Below are 17,603 nucleotides of genomic sequence, written 5' to 3'. Positions count from 1 at the left end.
AGAGAGTGGAAAGGAACACAAAAACTCACACAAAAGAATGACAGTACCTCTTTTTCACAGGAAAAGGGAAGCCAGAATGTGAGGAGAAGAGAGACTTCTTGTGGCATCTGGTAAGAGCTTCACTGTCAGAGTGAGGACTAGTGGGACTGAGAGGGAGGGGGGGGGGGTCAGAGGGAAAAAATGAGAGGAGGAGAGAACATAGAAGAAAAAAAACAAAGACACTTTAGTTGGAAGCTGCAAAGCTACAGAGGGAATTGAAGACACACGTGTTTAGGTGCTGCTTCAAGCCGATCCCCATCACGCTGGACACAACCTCCCTTCAGGTGGAAGGTACAGAAGCCTGAAGTCTAGCACCTCTGGATTCAACATCTGTTTCTATTTCCCCAACAGCTATTAGACTCTTGAATTTCGATGTACAACCCAAACCATAAATTACTCTGGGATCTGAACCATTCAAATGTCATTTTTTCCTCTTGCATTAACCCGAACTTGAATATTTATTTTTCTATCCTTTTGTTTCTTTTGCTGAATTGGTCTGTTGTGGCAACTTAATTTATATTAAATTAATTGGTGAATCTTGCATACTTGGGTGGCTGTAGCAAGCAAGAATTTCAGTGCATCTGCACATTATACTTTCAGACATGACAATAAACACTCATCTCATTATCTCAATGAGACAGAGAATCAAATCCAAGGTAGATTACAGGGATGTGCCTGAACGTTATTTCACTGCCCAGCACTGGCACAGCTCCAGTCTTCCCCAAGTTTCCCATCTGGATGTAAGTGAACATCAAGCAGTTTTACATGAAGCCAAGTGTCTAGGTGCCTGCAATACTAAACATTGGCATCAAGCCCTATAATAACATTGTCCGAAGTACTGTGACATACCATATCCTGCCCTTGTCTCACAGCCTGATGATCTTCAGGGAAGCAGAGAAACTACCAGCCCCTTTCTAAAGCTAGAAACCGCTTTAGATGCAAAGTCCCAGTAGATTCATGACTGACAATCATTTTTTTTTCCCTGAACTGAGACACAACAATGAACATTTCTGGGTGTGAGATCCCTTTACACCCAAAGCCAGGTGCTTGGGATGGGACACTCCCCATATATTCCCCATAATACTTCTGGGATATTTGAACCTTGATGCCCCAGGAACACCTGTCGGTGACTGCTCCTTGTGCAGTGTTTACATGTGTTACTGGCCAAGTTTAATATTATGGTTGATTTTGTTTTAAACATATATAACACAATTATAATATAGATACAAAAATCAATCAAATATTCTGTACTGATCCATGGCAATGATCTTACCAGGATAATTACTGTAGAATTGTTAATTTTTTTTGTTGCATAGATTATATAGTTGAAAGAACTAAAATATCTGCATAAATTTATGACCATGCAGATGGTAGATAATGACTTAGTAAATAGTTGCTTGTGTAGCTTCATTCAAATAAATCTGATGTATAACACATCAAGAAGGATATTGTTCTGTATCCTTTAAAAATAAAATAAATGCAATGCATTATGTACAAGAATACCAGTGTACCTTTAATAACTGTGGCCATCACAGAGTAAATGACATTTCACACTATCCTGTACCAGCCACTGCTGTTATGGAACATTCCCATAATGGACATTCACACGAGCAGAAGCCCAAAAAGAGCCAATGCATTTTAAATTAAAAATCCTGTATTTTCCCAAAGGTGTCTCGAAACTCTGTGACATCAACGAAGAAGTAGAATTTGGAGTGCAAAGAAATATTTAATACGAGTTTGTTAATGTAAATAGAACAGGGAAAGCATTTGCCACATGGCAGCTCAAGTACACGTGAGGGTTAGGAATGCTTTTATTTTAATCAGGAGGCAGTCAGGACATCAGATGTAATGAAAAAGGGCAAATCCATTCTGACATTCAAAATATCTGACAAGAAGTGAGTCAGAGAATAATGTATGGAAACTGGCCCTTTGGCCCAACTCATCTATACTAGCAAAGTTGCCTGCTTTTGGCCCATATCCCACTGAACTGTTCCTATTCAAGTAAAGCTCAGGAATGAACCTATTGGTCTTTTAGCCCACTCAATCTTCGGCACAATGGTGTGGGTCTTATTTAAGATTTCAGGATGTGTTAAGTTGATTTATGCCCAATGATTGAGTTGCAAGTCACCAGCACTCATCCATATATAAATGTTGCATCTGCAATATATACAAACAGCAAATGATTGACTTATTTTGAAGGCTGTGTGATTGACTGTTGAACTCTTTTAAAGAGAGCCATTATTGGCGGCCTCATCTGCATGGTGAAATTCTACAACTGAATTTTATTATTGATGCACCATCAGTAACTCCAAAAGAATGAAGTTGAACAAACTGATAGGCTTTTTGTTAGCTTTAGATCAAAAGCACATCCATGCTGCTCGACTGTTCTGCACTAGTCAGGGGTTGAGGAACATGCTGGAGCCTGTGGGAGGACCCACAGACACAGTCAGCCAATGGGTGCGCCTAAACAGACAAACATGTACATACAGTGGTTTACCATAATTATTTAAAATGTTCCTTTTTTATATAAAAAGTCATTTACTTTTTTTTGCCATTAAAAATGACTTGTTGGAGACTGCTGCCTGACCTCCTGAGTTCCTCCAGCAACTAGAGTTTTGCTCCTGACTTCACCATCGATGATGGCTGGTGAAGAATAATTACAGGTAATTATTCCTGTTTTAACTCTTCCAGGCATTTTTTCTCCAGGAGCTGGTAGCCACCAGGAGAGCGCATTGAGAATGCATCTGTAATGCTAGGAAGGGAAAAATTTAATGCAGGTTTGGTACATCAAGGAGAGAAGGTAGCAGGGGTTTAACAAATCTTAGTCCCTTAAAGCTGACTTTGTAATGATCATGTACCAAGTTCCGAGAAAGTTGACACAAGTTCTAGACCCTTGATTTCTCTGTGCTTTGAATTTGAGGCAAAGAATAACCACAAAATTAGTAAACCAGAGATACAGGTCCTTCCAATCGATCCCCACCTCTATTTAAGTGCTTAACTTTTGTGTGGCCATCAGATATAAAGAAGGGGCAAAATAGGTGTCGGTTTCTGAAGAGTGTACTTCCAATTAAACCATGCTTAAACTGTAGGATGACTTCAATAAAATGGAGCTGAGTTGCAGACAAGGACAGATGAAATTGCAGAAAAAAAACATCACTGATTTGCTATCGAGCAGCAAATAAAAGTGGATCTGGGAGATAGGAAATGATCAACTTTAATCATAACATCACTGGTTACATCATTTGGGGCATTTTATACATGTTGTCTAGGTGCCTCTGGTTGTGACAATCTTTCTTCTGCCATCATTCTTGTGGAGTGAGTGGGAGTTGATGCTGATAGCATGGATTTACTCCCCTTCCCCCCTAATACGCATCCCAATCCACTACTGGAGGTAGTCCCAACAGGGCGGGTCAACTCTCTGAATCTTCTGCAGGCCATTCACTGTGCCCACTTGCCCACTGATTTTTCCTTTGTGCCGCCGCCCACCGATCCCTCCATGGTAAAGGGAGTGTCAATGAGGGAGTAAATGTGGAGGTACTCGAAACTAATAACTGAGGTACGGAACAACCACGATTACTTGAAAAGGTCAATTTCGGATAAACAATTTTTTTGGAGAACCGGTCATTTTTGAAAAACAGCTCAATAGCAACAGCAGATCACTTGTAACAATGTTTAAACAACATAAAAAAAGGGAAGGCTTTTTATGCATTAAAATAATATTTAATTCTTGCCACAAGAAATGCTGGCCACCGCCAGTCACTTGACACCTCCCCACCAAGGCCCTGTTGATGCTGGGAGTCCGAGGGTCCTGCTCCTGCCTGGGAGCTTGAGGTCCACCGCTGCCGGGAGCCCAACATCCCCAGTCTGTTCGGCTCTGAAAACATTTCATATAAACGAGGATTTCTGATATCCTCGTTTATAAAAATTTCCATTAACTGAGGATTTCGGAGAATCCGATTTCAGATAGTCTGAGTTGTACGGTATAGCCAGAAGTTATAGAATCCACTACCTCTGCAAGGTTATCTACATAGGGCCCTATTTATGTGGCAGTGACAAAGACTTGTTCCACTGTGCATGTGGAAGTTGAACATTGCCTATTACAAGAACAGAGAGAGAATTACCCCCAATTCCGAACTCACAATCAAAACAGTAGAGTATTCCCTTGGTAATTTTACCAGCAACATAAAAGACGTGAAGGACAATCTTCAGCGAATAAAACAGACAGCCCTTGCTTCCAACCTTGGTGAACACCTGCTTTCGAACAAAATCCTATCTACTTTCACGGAGCCAGAGCCTGCAGCTTGCCAACTTGAGTGTTGCAACTCTGTCAGCCACATTCAAGGAATCCAATGGGAGTTGAGTAGGAGACGAATTCCATGCAAGTATTCATAGTGATCACACAATCAGCATAGTGCATTTTGAAATTGTGCAGTTATCCTCCCTCTTTCTACATTGACACTTTCCCCACACTGAATCTTCATACCACTGCTCTACACAACAGCCATCCACGCAGTCATAAATTCTACAATAAGCAAGGAAGTCTTGTGTACTTGCAAGAAACCTGCAAGTCTCTTTACCTGGGGACAGGTGACAATGGCGGTGAAGAGGAGGATGGAAAGTTGAAGGAATCTGATGAGCCAACTAAATCAGGCATTCCAGGTGACGTTCCCACTGTCTCGGTGATAACAAGTTCTGGGTCCAGGATGAAGAGTTCATCCTGCGAAATGTCAGTCACATAGTGCAGGTGTTCCTGAAAGAGGGTGAAGGAAAAATAATCCAAGGCACAACTATGCATTAGAAAATTCAGCTTTCCGGTTACATAACCTGTTTCATAATTGCAGACATTTTAGGATGTCCAGTAGTTTTACAGCCAATGGAACTTCTGCAATTCAGTCTCTCTTACCATACAAGAACATTACTAGTAAAGTCCACAAACATCAATGAATGGCCTGGTAATCCAGGTTTATTAGTAGTGGTGGCTGAAAGATTAATGTAGCCGAGAAAACATTCCCTGTTCTCAGTCATGTATCATAGTGACAAGCCCTTCAGCCCATGGAGTTCATCATCGACCATCAGATACCCATCCACACTAATCCCATTTTGTTCTCCTCACATTCCACAGTTCTATCACTTACTTACATGATTACAGTAGTCAATTAACCTACCAAACCCCACCACTTTGAATCCAGGAATAATCAGAGAAAACTGTGCAATCACAGGGAGAGTAGGAAAATTCTTCGCAAACAGTGCTGGAGGTCAGGATCAAACCAGGTCACTTGAGGTGTGAGGTAGCAACTCTACCAGCTGCATCACTATGAATGGTGCCATAGGATCTTCAACAACTAGATATTTACACTTAAATTTCCGAAGACTTGAATGCACATCCTTCTGACTTTGAAGTAAGGGAACCTTTTACACGAGTTCAGTAAGGGAACCTTTTACACGAGTCCTCCATTTAGGACTTTTACTCTCAGCAGCTAGTTTATTGACCAAAGGTTGACACATGCAAAAATGAATAGGGACAAGGCCAAAAGGCATTGAATGTAACTCACTCTGAGCTCGCAAAACAGGATACTAAGTCGTATTTCATAAATGGCTGAACCATCGAATAATGGCCAACATGTTAGTCATGATTTGATATCTATCCTTACCTGTGCTCGGTCTATTCTGTAAAACCGGTCAGCAGTGGTGGCTGAAAGAAAAAAGGTCAAATAAAAGGATTAGGCTTCAATCAGACTATTCTGCAGTGTGTTGCATTTATGCCATGACACTTTTTTTCTGAAGAGTATATTTTACCAAAATATTTATGGAATGAATCAATGGATTGAGAAGTTGTCAGAAAATCTGCCACATAGCTCAACCATATCAATTGGAAAATTAGTTTCAGTGATCACGGCCAGATTCATTGATCACTCAGTATGGGAAATAATTAAACAAAACCATTAATGGAATCTGGTATGTACTGCCTGGAAAGATAGTGAAAGCAGATTCAATTCACAAAAGAGTTAGAAAAACAATTAAAAATATAACATTTGTTATAAGAAGTAATAATTTAGGTAAAAGGGAGGAGTGAGATTAGTCAGAGAAGCCTTTCAAGCAATCAGCACAAGATGCAAATATATATATATTATATATATATGTATATATATATATATATATATATATATATATAAAAAATACATACTACTTATTCATTTGCAAGTATTCAAAGACCAATCCCTGAGCAATTTACAGAGTATAGTGGATATCAGATAAACAATCTAAAATACCTCAATCAAGCCGCTCTGTTGCACAAAGACCACTGCATTATAGCAGAGAAACAATTATATTGGATAGATCGCCCAGCCTCAATCCAGCCATTGGATTTGGATTTGGAAATGCCAATGTTAACCTCAGTCCATCAACCTTGCAAAGACTTCCTGGGGGATGATGTCTATGTTGGGAGAGAAGTCCCATAGATAGCAGACCTGGCATAACCATGATCAGATCTTACAGTCAACACACGAGATTTCACCACCTTAATTCCAGGGCAGGCATCTCTGGTAATGGGAGTACCAAAACCTCTGAGTGGCAAGTCCTGCAAAAGGTAATGGACACAGCCCAGAATATCACAGGCAAAAGCTCTCTCCACCATTGATAAACTCTACAGGGAATGCTGCCATTGAAGACAGCAGCAATCATCAAGGATCCACACCACCCAGCACACTCTCTGTTCTCACTGCTGCCGTCAGGAAAGAGGTATAGTTTCCATAAGACTCGTACCACCAGGCTCAGGAACTGTTCCTATCCTTATACCATCAGATTCCTAAATAACAGACTCAGACTCATTTAAAGACCCTTATTTTGCACATTATTTATTACTGAATATTTAGTTTAATCTGTATTGCAGTTTCTTTACATTTCTTTCTTTTGTTTGTGTTTTTTTAAATTTATTTTAATATATGTACATTTGTTTGTGTTTTGTCTGTATGCGTTTTTCATTGTTCTGCACTGTGGGCTGGAGAACGCTGTTTCATCAGGCAACAAATCAACTTGAACTGAAAAGCATCTCAGGATTATATGCATATTGACAATAAATTTGAACTTTGACCTCAATAGTAGGAGCTGCCTAGCAGAGGGTAGCACAGGCAGGAGTGAACAACCCGTGTCCTCAACATTAGCTCTTGAATCCATGAAGTCTCTTGACATCAGGTCAAACATGGAAAAAGAAATCTCTTCAACTGCCACCTACTTTGATCCCTGAACTGATGCATCAGTGTTTCCCCAATGCTGACCACCACAGTATATAGCACTGACTACAGGAAGACACTCTGGGTAGGGCATTTTAATGTTCACTTGGAATGGCTAGGTTGGCCTATCACTTGGTGAAATGGCTGAGTCCTGAAGGACCAAGCTGCTAGTTTAGATCACTTACTACCACTATAGACAGTGAGCAAACCAATATGAGATAAACTACTTGACTTCATCCTCACCGATCTACCTGTAGCAGAAGAACTCATCCATAACTGCTACGGGAGAAGTAACCACTGAACACTCACTCCACATTGTGTTGAATCAGATGCAGTCAGAATGGACCCAAGAGCAAATAATGAGCCATTCACGAGGCACTGTGGACGGTGTGCAGCAGCAGAAATGCACACAATACAATCTGTAAACTTATGGCCTGCCACATCGGTCAATTATGACCACGGGAGGGGATCAACCCTGGTTCAATGTGGGCATGCTGGGAGCAGCACCAGGAAAACCTGAAAATGATGTGCCAACCTGGTAAGACTACAGGTGCAATTCTGGATGACGAGCATGATAAGCAATCAAAACAATATAGAATAAGCAGAACTCACCACCAATGGGTCAGAGCTCAAGCTCATCAGTTCTGACACATGTGAATGCTGGTGGGAAGGAAATGGGAGGAAGGACCTTCCAAGAATGTTCCATTATCAGCCATGGCATGGCCAAAGCACTTGCAACTATGTTCAGCCAGAAATACTGGGTGGACCATCCACCTGGGCTTTCTTCACAAAGCCCCACCCTCACAGAAGCCAGTCTTCAGGCAATTCAATTCACTGCATATCTGATCAGGAAACAAATGAGAGTACCGAATTCTTAATTTTAATTTAGGGATATAGCATGGCAGCATACCCTTCCAGCCCACGAGCTCGTGCTGCCAAATTAACCTACAGACCCTGTACATTTTTGGAGGATGGAAGGAAATGCTGGCACGCAGAGGAAACCCACGCAGTCATGGTACATACAAACTCCTTCCAGACAGGCAGATACAATGAACCCAGGTCACTGGCACAGTGATTGTGTTGTGCTAACAGCTACACTAACCGTGCCACTCTGCACCATCAGAAACCACCCCAGCTGTAGTGTTGAAGAGCTACCCTGCAGAACTAACTCGTGTCTCTTGCCATGATGATTCAGTACAATTATAACAATCCCATCCACCCAACAATGTGCAAAACTACTTGGATATGTCCTGTCAGCAAAACGCAGAATAAATCCAACCTGGTCACAGCAGAATAAATGAAGCTAATGCCAACAGTGCTACAAGGAGCACCTAATATCAATTAGCTCTCTGATATCCCCTTTGGGTTTCCCAAGACAACTCAAGATCTCATCATTGCCTTGGTCCAAATTTGTGCAAGTGCACTTCTGTGCAAGGCTTTGTTAATCTGTGAAAGCTGCCAGGGAGATGATGCAGTGGGAACACAAAGGTTCAAGGAAGACCCAGTAGGCATTTTCACACCACAGGCAAGCAGTGACCCTACTTGGACCCGGGTGAAATTTCTGCGAAGGCAGGACCTCCTGGGCCTTTCACACCTCAGTCCAAATTCCCTATAATTTGCCATCCCTGGCAATTTAAGGGGGTCCTGCCCCCCCAGCGATGACATAGTGAGTGACACATTACGGACTCACAGGAAGTCCTACCAGAAGTCAGATCGCACAATAATGGCAGGTGAGGCTTTTCCAGCTATCAATAAAACAAATGCTTAAATATATTAGGTAATTCAATCCACAATCCTATTGCATAAACACCTCTCCCACATACTTCTTTTAGCACACAAGCACTGACTTCATGATGCTTCCCCTGCTTGGCCATTTGCCGTTTCAGACCACAGGAAGAGGGTGGTCTGGGGAAATTTCCCAGGAATCCCCATTTTACACAGCGGTGTGAAAAGGCCTAGTGACAGAAAGTGAGGGCCTATGATTTGGGTGGGGGGATGGGTATGAACCCCAGTGGTACATGGGTGGGCAAGGCATGAGTGCTGCTGGAGTAGGGGTGGATGAAAGCCAATGACAAGAATTCCAAAATTGGCATTGGGTTTTCCAAAATTTCTGCTCATTCCAAGCTGAGCACAAAACACACTGCTTGACATATTACTCAGTAAATAATCTATCAAGGTACCTACTAAATATTCAAGGTCTGGATACAGTGGACAATTCTCAGAGTGGAAGAGTCCTGGGAAAAAGCCATGCATATTCATTTTATCCCTCATGATTTTACATGGCTCTAGACATTCACCTCTTTGCCTTGTATAATCCAGGGAATAATGGCCCACCTGATCCAAGACTCAAGTCCTGGTAAATCATCTGTGCGGCCCTATCCAACAATGATTTCTTTCCTTTTAGCTGGGTAAACAGAACTGATGAATATATAAGCTCATTATTACTGGTAATCATCAAATGAACTACCGGTAACCCCATTACTGTAATATGAGCAATGGCAGATGAAGTAAATGATTTAAAAAAAGGCAGCAATTTAATATTTTAATTAAGATGATGTCTGCAAACCACCCACCCTTGGCCTGATTCAGCAGATTGAATGATCATTCTCAATTACACTGTCGGCAAAGCTGCTGCTTTTGAAGTGGAGATGTCACTCACACCACCACCATGTGTTAGCACGTTGTGATGGTCCTCCTCTGCAATCGGGAGCAACAACTGAAAATACAACAGCTTGAACAGATCACCGTACAAATCCGCTGTCTGTGTCGTCTTGAGCACTGGCCTCTCTGGGACTCAGACTGACTTTTATTGCCTATTAAACAAAGCTGTTCATTGATAGGGTTGTGATCCAGTACTGAATTGAAAGAGTAAAAGCCTATAAAGGCAGAGGTTTCTGACAAGACTCAAGCCTGTCGAAGCTGGCCCTTGGCGAACAACGAATATCTGGATTAGAAAGGTAAATAGTAGAGCATCTTGCGATGTTCCCCAGAGAACACACAAGGTCCCTTCCCAAAATATCAAATGATTCAATCAGATTTTAGATTTGTTGTCGGAATACATACATGACATCACATGCAACCCTGAGGGATGGTTGTCCACTTCAGGAGGGCCCGGGGGGACCATGCTCTGCTGACCACTGAAGGCTCGACCGATGAGGTCATCAAGAGTATCAAGTTCCTCGGAGTGCACTTGGCGGAAAATCTCACCTGGTCCCTTAACATGGACCAAGAAAGCCCAGCAGCCCCTCTACTTCCTGTGAAGGCTGAGGAAAGTCAATCTCCCACCTTCCATCCTCACTACATTCTACAGAGGATGTATTGAGAGGATCCTCTGCAACTGCATCACCGCTTGGTTTGGAAACTGCACCACCTCGACTGCAAGGCCCTACAGAGAATTGTGAAGTCAGTGGAAAAGATTATTGAGGGCTCTCTTCCTACCATGAAGGACATCTACAACACTCGATGGAGGTGAAAGGCAATAAATTTCATGAAGAAATCCACACACTCCTTATGTAAATTGTTCTCCCTCTGCCATCCGGTAGGAGGTACCGTAGCATTCAGGCCCTTACGTCCAGATTGGGCAATAGTTTTTTTTTCCCCATCAGGCTCTTGAATTCTCAGAACATATGTGGAGAATGTACCATGGACCTTTACTGAATACATCTCAATATTTTATTGTGTTTAACTTCAATTCTTATATTTATGTAAATGTGCTCTGTGGTCCTGGAGAAATGCAATCTCGTCTTTACCGTGGGAGCATGGTATGAATGACAAATAAAGGCGACTTAGCTTGAACAGTGAGAAATCACCTACTTCTGATGTACAATAGCACCACTATGGTCGGAAACCCACAAGATTCTGAGGGGTCTTTGTTAGCAGAAGCTCCACTGGATCAGCCATATTAGGCTATATTTATAAGCTCAGATGAGAGGCTGTACCTTGCTGCAAGTAACTAACACATTACCACCTCAAAGCTGTTTGAGTGTCTATGCAGCACAAATCAGCAGTTCCAAAAAGGATTCAAGAAGCTCACGACCATCCAGTACATAAGGAGCTCTCTTGGCTGACTCCCTTCATTATTCCTTCCACCAGTAGGGCTTTTAGGCAGCAGCTCATGTTGCCCACGAATGTTTCTCTCCCAGAAACACCCTCTCAAAAAGGGCAATGCCTACTGCCAAGGAGAGAAGCAAGATGCATGAGACCACCTGCAGGATGGAACTTGTAGTCAACAGCTTAGAAGCAGAATAAATGTTGGCCTTCCCAGTAATGGCATAAATAACAAAATAATGTTATCAGCATCTCCCTCACCAACCAGTGGCTTAGCTCTGGCCCAGAGTTAGCTCTGGCCCAGAGTCAGTACGACACTGAGATTGTATCACCTCTTAAGTGGTCATAAAAGATCCCTTTCATTTACTTGGAAAAGGATAGAATCCATCCCCTGGAGTCTTGGCCAACATTTGTTCCTCAACCAACACGATTCAAACAGAATACTTTACTACTTATCTTTTTCTTTCATGTGCGACTTTCTCATTAACATGTTAGCAAACAGCAAGAAGAGCTGCTTGGGCCAAGAACAAAATATTCCATCTGGAGAAATGAAATGTTTCTTTCAAGTGAGAGAAATAAGGACAAAGCAAAATAGAGATGATTGATGTGTATTATAAAATTCATGAGGAAGAGAGTTCTGCAACTTCTAATTTAGAAAGGCATCATAAATCTATGACTTTCACTTAATAACAGTGTGTGATAATTACATGTTTTGGGTACAGTAAAAGAAAGGAAATACTTTTGGAACTCAAGCCAAGCAAACATTTTAAAGTGGTTAGACAGACAGGAAATGTTTTGAACTGCTGGCAGATTCTCTGTTTTTGAAAATACCGCATTCATCCTCCGTAAACTGGTCACATCTGCCTGGACAAACTTCCGTATTTTATTTGATTCAAGGAAGTGCACAACAGGCAATTTTTTTGGCTAAATTATCTTTTTCAATGAAAATTAATTATAGACTGTCACAATTCAAAATTTACATAACCTTCCTGGAAGGACCAATGAAAACATCCTCAAAAATATCACCACTTCACTTCTTGAAGTGATTCCCCTTCAGTCCATTTTTTTTTGCTCGTGGAATGATTTATGCTTGAATCAACATGGACAACATGGACCACCAAACCCACTGACTGCTCCTTTTGGAATTATAGTTCCCAAAGTGGGATGAGTTCCCACGTTCACACATCGGGTTGTAGCCTTTTCTACACTGCTGGCTAGAAGAGCTATCTTATTTAAATGGGAAGATTCTAATTCACCTACTTTGGCTCAATGGTTCTCTCAAATTACGTCATGTTTAACTTTAGTAAAAGTTAGAAGTTGTACATTTGATACTTCTGTTAAATTTGAAGAAACGACGATCTTTTATAAATTACTTCCATATCACTTAGTGTTATTATTTTCCCTTCCGGACTATATCTAATTTTATTTCTCTTCTCTTAGTTGGTGAAGACTAGACAATTAATTTTTATTAATAAATTCTCAGGATAGGCTCCCAGTCTTTTCTTCTTAGATTAGGTGGGGTTTTATATAATAAAAATTTTTTTTTGAAGATTTCAGTTTGAGATGAGAACATATTCGGTAATTGTCCAGCAATACAGTATGTTATATCATATAATGTCATAGTGATTTTTTTACCCCCCCCCCCCTTATCATTATGGACTCCTATTCTCCTCATGTATTGTTTAGCTCTGATATGATTAATAAAAAGATTGAAAAAGAAAGAATAACCATGAACCTTTTGTTTTAAGACTGTCGTCAGGAAGATTAGAGAATGCTTGACTTCCAGCTTGGAGTGTGGGAACAAGAGCTAAGGTTCATCTTGAAACCAGGATCTGAGGAGTTTTGAGTATCACGATGCCATAGGACAGGGTGAGTGAGCAAAGAGAGTGAATGAGAAGAGCAATGGAAGAAACTGCCAGGGATCCTTCAAGATTGGAAACCAGAAAAGTTTCAGATGTTGGAATATGAAATAAGAACAGAAAATGCCAGTTTCAGGTCAAAGATCTGTGAAGATTGTTAAGAACATCTCCTCCACAATTTCCATCAGTACTGCAGCATCACAGGCCTGTGTTCTTAGCCCCTTGCTCTACTCACTTTACACCTACAACTGTGTAGCTCGGTATGACAATAACACCATTTACAAATTTCCCGGTGACACCACGGTTGTGGGTTGTAGAAAGAATGGGGATGAGTCACCATACAGGAGGGAGATTGAAAACTTGGCTGTATGGTGCACCACAACAATCTTCTACTCAATGTCACCAAAACTAAGGAGCTGATTGTGATCATCGAGGGATCAGAGGTGGAGAGGATGAGCAAATTTAAGTTCTTGGGAGTCACTCTCTCAGAGGGTCTTCCCTGGACTAAACACATCAATGACATCATGAAGAAAGCATGTCAGCATCTCTACTTCTTCAGAAAGTTTAGTATGACATCAGGAACTCTGGCAAATTTCTACAGAGGTGTGTGGAAAGTGTGCTTTCCGGCTGCATCACAGTCTGGTATGGGAACACCAATACCCCTGAGCTTAATGACCTCCAAAAGGACACAGCCCAAGACATTACAGGTAAAACCTTTCCTGCTATTGAGTACATCTACAGGGAAATCTGCCATCAAAGGGCAGCAGCAACCATCTAAGACCACACTCTCTGTTCCCATCAGGAAAGAAGTAGAGGTGCCTCAAGATTCGCACCACCAGGTTCAGGAAAACCTGCTACTTCTCCACCATCAGACTCAACAACAAACTCAATCAGGGACTCAATTAAGGACTCTTACTTGTGCACTTTATTGATTTTCTTTGCTCTGCCTGTATTGCACAGATTCATTATTTGTTCACAGTTCTTTTGATTGTTTGATTGTTAACTTGTTCATGCTATGTGCAGTTTATATTTTGCACTACCAATTAGTCGTAATTCTGTCATGCCTGCAGGAGAAATGAATCTCAGGGCAGTATGTGATGTCACGTATGTACTCTGACAATATATCTGAAATCTGATCTGAAATTCCAGTTCTGATACCTGGGACCCATGAGTGAAACATGAAAGTATGCAGGCACTATGATTGTAGTAAAGTCATACTAAAATGCTGGAGGAACTCGGTCTTTTCAGCATCCATAGGAAACAAAGATATATGGCCGATATTTCAGGCCTGAGCCCTTCTTCAAGGAATAAGCAGAAGCAGGAAATCGCAGAAAGTCTCAGAATTCAGACAAAGCTGGCTGGGGAAGGAATCCAGACCAACAAAAGGCATAAATTAGATATGATAAGGGATGGAAGTATGAATTTCTATTTTTTTTGTGTAAAAAGAGATGGAAAGGAGAGACAGAGCTAGGAGGAGATGACAGGGTAAGAAGCCTGAGAGGTCAATATTAATTCCATCCAGTTGGAGGGTGCCCAAATGAAAGATGAGGTGTTGTTCCTCCAATTTACAGTTGGTCTCATTCTGGCAGTGCACAAGACTATGGACAGCAAGGGAATGGAATGGGAAATTGAAATAGGTGGCCACTGGTAGATCTCTGTAGTGGACAGAGATAAGGTGCTCAACAAAGTGATCTCCCAGCCTGCATCTAGTCGTTCTGATGTAGAGGAGACCACAACTGGAGCATCGGATGCAGTAAATGACCCATGCAAATTCACAAGTGAAATATTGCTTCACTTGGAAGGACTTTTGGTGGGAGGGAGGTGACGTGGGTGCAAGTGGAGAATATCCTGCAGTGTCAGGGGTAGGTCCCAAGAGGACAATTGGTGGGGAGAGAGTAGTGGACAAGGGAGTTACAGATGGAGCGGTGCCTATGGAAGGCAGAGGGGGGAATATGTGTCAAGTGGTGATCATGTAGTAGATGGCAGAAATGGTGGAGGAGAAGACGTTGGATGTGGAGGACAAAGTGGAATCCTTTCCTTGTTGCGTATCGGGGTGGAGGGGGCCAGGGCACATGTGTAAGAAGCCACATTGTAAGAAGAAGGAGGATATCTCTGATGATCTGGCATGGAAGTCCTCATCCTGGGTGCAGATGTGACGGAAACAGAGGAATTGAGAGAATGGATTACAATCCTTACAGAGGACAAGATAGGCAGAAGTGTAGTTGAGGCAGCTGTGGGAGTTGGTGGGTTTGTAGAAGATGCCTGTCAAGAGTTTTTCTCCTGATATTGTTGGAATCTAGGGGTTAAAACATTATGAAAGAAATGATTAATTAATAAGTTTATATTGACTGCATGGTTCAGGGGAAAAGAGGAATGTGATTAAGTGGCAATCACAGCATGGAGCAAAGTTGGCTGAGCAAAATGGTCTGCTCCCAAATACAGGGAGAGGAAATGCATAAAACGATTTAGGAGGAATGCTCAAACTGAAGGAGGTGGTGAGTAGCACAGGAGACACAGGCCAGACCAGAACAAAGAATGGCCTGCAAGAAACAAAGGGAATGGAAAACCAGTCTAAGATTAAGGCATGAGGAGGTGTTAAAGAGAACAGCAGAAATTGGCCAGACAGGAACAGAATGGTGATTAGAAATATCTGGGGATGAATTAATTTCTGATCAAAACAACAGGATAGTCTGGCCTGGAGGATTAAGATGGGAGCGCTACACCCCAGATATCTGCAAAACAGGAGATGACTTGTGATAACCCTTATGCAAAAAGATCTAGCAAAGGAAGACAACTTTTGTTCTGTATGATAATGTTGATCTATATAAACTGAGCCAACTGGACAATAGGGGTCAGTCTTGGGGAATAGCTCACTGTGCAGGTGACCTATGAACTAACGACTGACCCAGAGCTCTGTTAAGTTTTATTCTTGTGCTGTGTAATAAACTGACTGTTGAACCGAATACCTTCTCCTATCACTTCATTCAAAGAACACGCTGGACTCAGACCACACATAGACTAAATTAAGAGTAAGGTAAAGCCAGAGTCCGACAATATGGAGACAGAGATCGAGGAAAGAGGGAGTGTTGCTCGAGATGAATCAAAGCTCCCATGAGCCAATCTCCAGCAGCCCACATCCTGTGTGAGTCCTTTGACCATGTTACCAACAGCCCATAGCCACTGAGTCCTTCAGCCACTAAACCCCTTGCTGGTCCTCTGCCAATGGTCACTGTCCTGATGGGGTCGTCGCCCAGTTAATTGACCTTACCCATTTTGATAAGTATGGTGACTTATTTCTTTGCTGCATGTGGGAGCTTTTAACACACAAATTGTTGTTGATTCTCCTAGATTTCTTCACTTCAAAAGGTTTTCTTTGTTTCAAGATTTCTTTGTTGTCATGTAATAAAACGGGTGTAATTTTACACAAAATTTGCTTTAGTCTGTCATAAGGCAGACAAACTCCCCATCAGCAGAAATTTCTGGGCACCTCTTAGATTCAGAGAAAGAGAAACAAAAGAGAGATCCCTCGCGTCACTGAGTGCCTGTGGATTCACCTTGTGCGTTTCCCGCAGACACACAGCCTTCAGTCCAAACCATCAGCAACCCAAGCTCCAGAGTCGAACCTCCGACAGGATCATGAAATCTACAGTGCTCTCAGCACCCTCTCGCATCCTGGATCCAATACCTGGTAACCCTTCGGCTAGTCGAGTCAGTCCCCAGCAATCCGCAGCCTGGTGCGAGTCTTTTGACCGCAGACACCAGCAGCACAGAAAAACATTAAGATTGTTTAACTTGAAATATAAACAAACTATTTTTTTCTTTCCATCCTCCTTTGTTACCCTTCCCTTTAGACAATGGCATGCCAGTCTGCTGACAGTAAAAGTGGGAACAATGCAGGAATGTGCTCTGAGCAAATACTGGATTTGTTGCCAGACTTTTACAATATTTCACTATCACCTCTGTGAAAAATGCAGTTAGGATGCAAATTACAAAATCACCCAGGTTTACAGCCCTTTAATAATTTTCCTCTATTACACTCGAGACAAAAAGCACTTAGTTTTTTTTGTCTCAAGTTACATGTCCTTGCAGACATTGATTTGCAGGTTTGGGGAAGTGTTTTTTTTTGTGATACATTCAACACTTTTAAAGTTGGAATAGTTACTATTTCTAAGAGCATACTGGGTGCTCAGTTTTGAAGTATATTGAAGACTGTGATTGATAACTTTTTTAAATTCACTAAAGCAGGGGTAGCCAACCTTTTAATTTAGACATACAGGCATTTCAGTCAACGAGGACGTACTGGGGGTAGGTACGTGTAGGACAGCACGGACTCATGGGCTGAAATGGGCTGTTAACTGGTGCTGTATAAAACTAGATTGGTGCAAGATTAATGCATGGGTGCTTGATGGTCAACACAAACTTAATAGGC

At 41.8% G+C, this 17,603-nt stretch overlaps 1 protein-coding gene across 14 annotated transcripts in view; it reads right to left on the bottom strand.

Annotated features, from left to right (window-relative positions):
• dgkza (diacylglycerol kinase, zeta a) overlaps positions 1 to 17,603 on the bottom strand; it is a 517,457-nt gene that overhangs the window by 92,542 nt on the left and 407,312 nt on the right. For all 14 annotated transcript variants that reach the window (XM_069896152.1, XM_069896153.1, XM_069896150.1 and 11 more), the window contains 2 exons: positions 5,691 to 5,731; positions 4,617 to 4,789 (listed from right to left, as the gene is read on the bottom strand). In XM_069896152.1, the coding sequence (XP_069752253.1) occupies positions 4,617 to 4,789; positions 5,691 to 5,731 (214 nt within the window). The remainder of the gene's footprint in view (positions 1 to 4,616; positions 4,790 to 5,690; positions 5,732 to 17,603) is intronic.

Source organism: Narcine bancroftii, chromosome 1 (assembly GCF_036971445.1).
Source record: "Narcine bancroftii isolate sNarBan1 chromosome 1, sNarBan1.hap1, whole genome shotgun sequence".
NCBI lineage: Eukaryota > Metazoa > Chordata > Chondrichthyes > Torpediniformes > Narcinidae > Narcine > Narcine bancroftii.
Note: the sequence above shows the minus strand (reverse complement) of the source record. Positions and strands in the feature narration are given on the sequence as shown.